Source organism: Nicotiana tabacum, chromosome 15 (assembly GCF_000715075.1).
Source record: "Nicotiana tabacum cultivar K326 chromosome 15, ASM71507v2, whole genome shotgun sequence".
Classification (NCBI taxonomy): domain Eukaryota; kingdom Viridiplantae; phylum Streptophyta; class Magnoliopsida; order Solanales; family Solanaceae; genus Nicotiana; species Nicotiana tabacum.
The window spans coordinates 113271352-113274539 of NC_134094.1; the positions used below are offsets into that span (position 1 = coordinate 113271352).

General features: G+C 37.0%; 1 protein-coding gene across 1 annotated transcript; it reads right to left on the reverse strand.

The window, feature by feature from the left end:
* Positions 1 to 811: 811 nt before the first annotated feature.
* On the reverse strand, positions 812 to 1694 carry LOC107776518 (pathogenesis-related protein R major form). The gene has a single exon (NM_001325216.1). It carries the CDS (start codon positions 1692 to 1694, stop codon positions 1014 to 1016), a length of 681 nt encoding a protein of 226 aa, NP_001312145.1. The 3' UTR covers positions 812 to 1013.
* Between the last annotated feature and the right edge of the window lie 1494 nt (positions 1695 to 3188).

The window sequence follows — 3188 nt, forward strand, 5'->3', positions numbered from 1 at the left end:
CATCATCTAAAAGGGGGAGTTTGTTGAGTATTAAAGCTTTGATGATTAATAAAGAGTGACTAACTGCTCAAAGAATCAGGTCCTCAATGTAAGCTGCTTAATTGTTGTGAAGAACCAACTCCTCAGGTTAAAGGATCAGCTCCTCATGATTGATACTTGTACGTATGTACAAGACAGTAACTTTATCTCAAAGTTATCCAGGTCCGAGTTTGGTGAAAGATGGCTGCTATAAATGATAAGGGTCATTGCTAAAAAAAATACGAATAATTCAGTCAGAGACAAAAGTCCCAAAACTTGTGGAATCCTTGTAACAGTAGGAGTCCTATCAAAGAGGAAGCTGACTATGAATAGGACTCCTAGAAGATCTCAAGTCGTGTTTAAATAGGATTGACTTTGGACTTCTGAACTATCCTTTTACACATCAACTGCAGTGTCATATGTTGTTTTTACTTGTGTTAAGTACTTGTTTGGTATTCTTCCAAGTCAGTTTAATGTGTTTTAGGAAATTGAGTTGTAATCAAACATCATAAACAGTTAGTGAGTTGGAGTGAATATTTTGCTTTACAAGTTAGAGTAACTTGTGAATCAAGTAGGAGTAGTAGGAGTACAGGAGAGTATTGAATTACAGTCTTGTGGTAGGTCGTGGTTTTTGCACCTTTTGAGCCGGATGATTTTTCACGTAAAAATTAAATCGATATATTCATTGTATTTACTTTACGCTTAAGGAACACGGTAAAGAATCAAGTTCTTTAGTAATCCATACGGGCACTCAAACTACCAATTACACGAGTCTAAATGAAGATTTAACTCATTTAATAATTTAGCAGATATATATCTTCTTTATTTCTTAAAACCAGAATGCTACAACAACGACAACAGCGAACAAGAGAATCTGACCCACAGCCTCTCCTCTTTGTCACTCTCTTTTTTATTTAATAGTGCTTAGTACTACTTGTGTAGCTTATATATTTGAAACTACAAATTACATAGTCATAATTTTGCAGGCTTCAATTTCAAGGGCAGAAGACAACCCTGTAATTAGTACCAGAAGGACACGTAAACAAACTGGTTGGATCATCCTGTGGATAACTATAAGCATCAGGGCATCTTTCCTTAAAAAATCTCGACAAATCAGTAGGCCCACATGATCCAGGCCCATTTGTACAACAATATTCATTGGTTTTTATCACAGTACATGGGTTGTTACATCCACCTTGTGTTTTCAACTGTGCTGGGCATTGTTCGTTAATAGGTGCTGTGCATCTGAGATTACGACATCCTCCATTGGTCGGGCTGAATTCCATGGGGATGTTAAATCCATCAACAAGAGAGATGTCGACAAAGTCCTGATTGGGTTGATTAAGTGCAAATTCAGCTAAAGTGTTAGGTGCTTTTCCATAGCCTTGACACTCTAACATCCCGTTACAGTCTCCAGTCTCACAATTACCTCGGCCACTGCCATCGAAGTTGCAATTGGTTCGACCCCAAATGCGAGCCTGGACTGTTCCTGGGTTCACATTAATGCTCCAAGATTGGCCTGAGTCGAGCCGCCTGCCTCCACCTGGAGAGGCCGCGGCCCAGACTGTGTAGGTGCATTTGTTGACAATGTCAAAAGTGGCAGCATGAGTAACAGCTACAAAGTATTGGCCAAAATAAAGGAAGGCAAAAAAGGGGAAGCTTTTGAGGAAGTTCATTTTTTTTTTCTTTTTGTAAACTTGAGAATGTGTTTATTTGGAGACTATCTATGGGTTTAAATAGCTGATCAAGTAACAAGCTCTGAAATTTCAGAGATTATGATATTCTTGTCCTTGTTATTAATGTGCCAATAAATTCCATCTCTCATTTTTCCATTTCGTGCCAAACACGCTAATAGAGACTGGCGGATCCACAATTTCAAGAGAATGGATGCACTTACACTTGACGGATTTAACTATAGTCTCTTTCCATAAACCCATTATCATTTTGAAATTATAGATTCAATATATATAATTATATATTTATACTTCGTGCCTAAAACAAGACCGTTCGGAGTGGGATTTGAACCGTCAATTTCACTTATAGAGGTGCACCCAATAACTAATATTGCATCATAAGAGTCTTTGAGCATGAGTGCACACACATATATCTAAGTAATTTTAAAAAAATATTACGTTATATATGATTTAGGGAAAGGAGCATGAGTTCATGTGAACACATATCCCTTGCCCTAAATACGTCCTTTTTGCGTGCTAATTTTTGCTCTTACTTCTCCTGGAAAATCTTGCTTCTTGACCTGCAAGTCAAGCCGACACTAATTGAATTTTCTGAGCTTGGGAATTGAGGTCCTGAAACTAGCTGGACATAGCTATATAGTGAATGAACATTGATACCACTTTGCCTGTGACTTGTATACAAATTTATTGTTTGAATATATAGATTTGCTTTTTATATTTTTCATGTGGAGAGATATTAATTACTGAAACACAACTTTTAATTTCTAATGCTCATTGTTCCTCCCATCACAAAAGAGGGTTCAAATGCAGGAGAGTGAGAATATATATGTTTCACGTATGAATTTGAATATTGATTTTCTTAGATATTTTTTTAAATGAAATTCATAATCAGAAACTATTCAAAATTTGGTTACTTATAATAATTTTTAAATTATAATTCAATTTTCTTTAAAGAAAAAAAAATGACTTCTCAAACGATACAACACATATATTGGTCGAACAGAGACTAAAGCTGACCATAGTGATTTGGGAGTCCCGTGTGGAAGGGCTCTCGCTCAACAGATCAAATGACACACCAGGATAACAAGCTGATGACTTCCAAGAGCTCTTATCTTCAGAGTCGTTTGGCACCTCAATTTCAACTTATCACATCTTGGGGTTGAAGAAGATCCCAAGGGTTCGATTGTTTGCTGATTCAAGTGGTACGTGAGTTGGACTTAGAATATCGTGAAACAGTTATATCCTATCTATCGTTGGTGTCAAAGGTAGAACTGTGAGAAGCCAACCCTAGTAAAAGAGGACTGGATTGGAGTTGTTATGCCAACAATAGCACAGGGCAGCAATTCTGCGCCGCGGGAAATAACAATTAGACATTTTAAGTATTATTTTAATGGATCTGTTTAACTGAGGGAATAGTATTGCAAGTGAAAGTTACAACATTATAAACCAAGCGCATGGTTCTGCCATGTACACAAG

Coding starts and splice junctions, on each gene's coding strand:
- LOC107776518 (NM_001325216.1), bottom strand. CDS start 1,694: ATGAACTTCCTCAAAAGCTTCCCCTTTTTTGCCTTCCTTTATTTTGGC.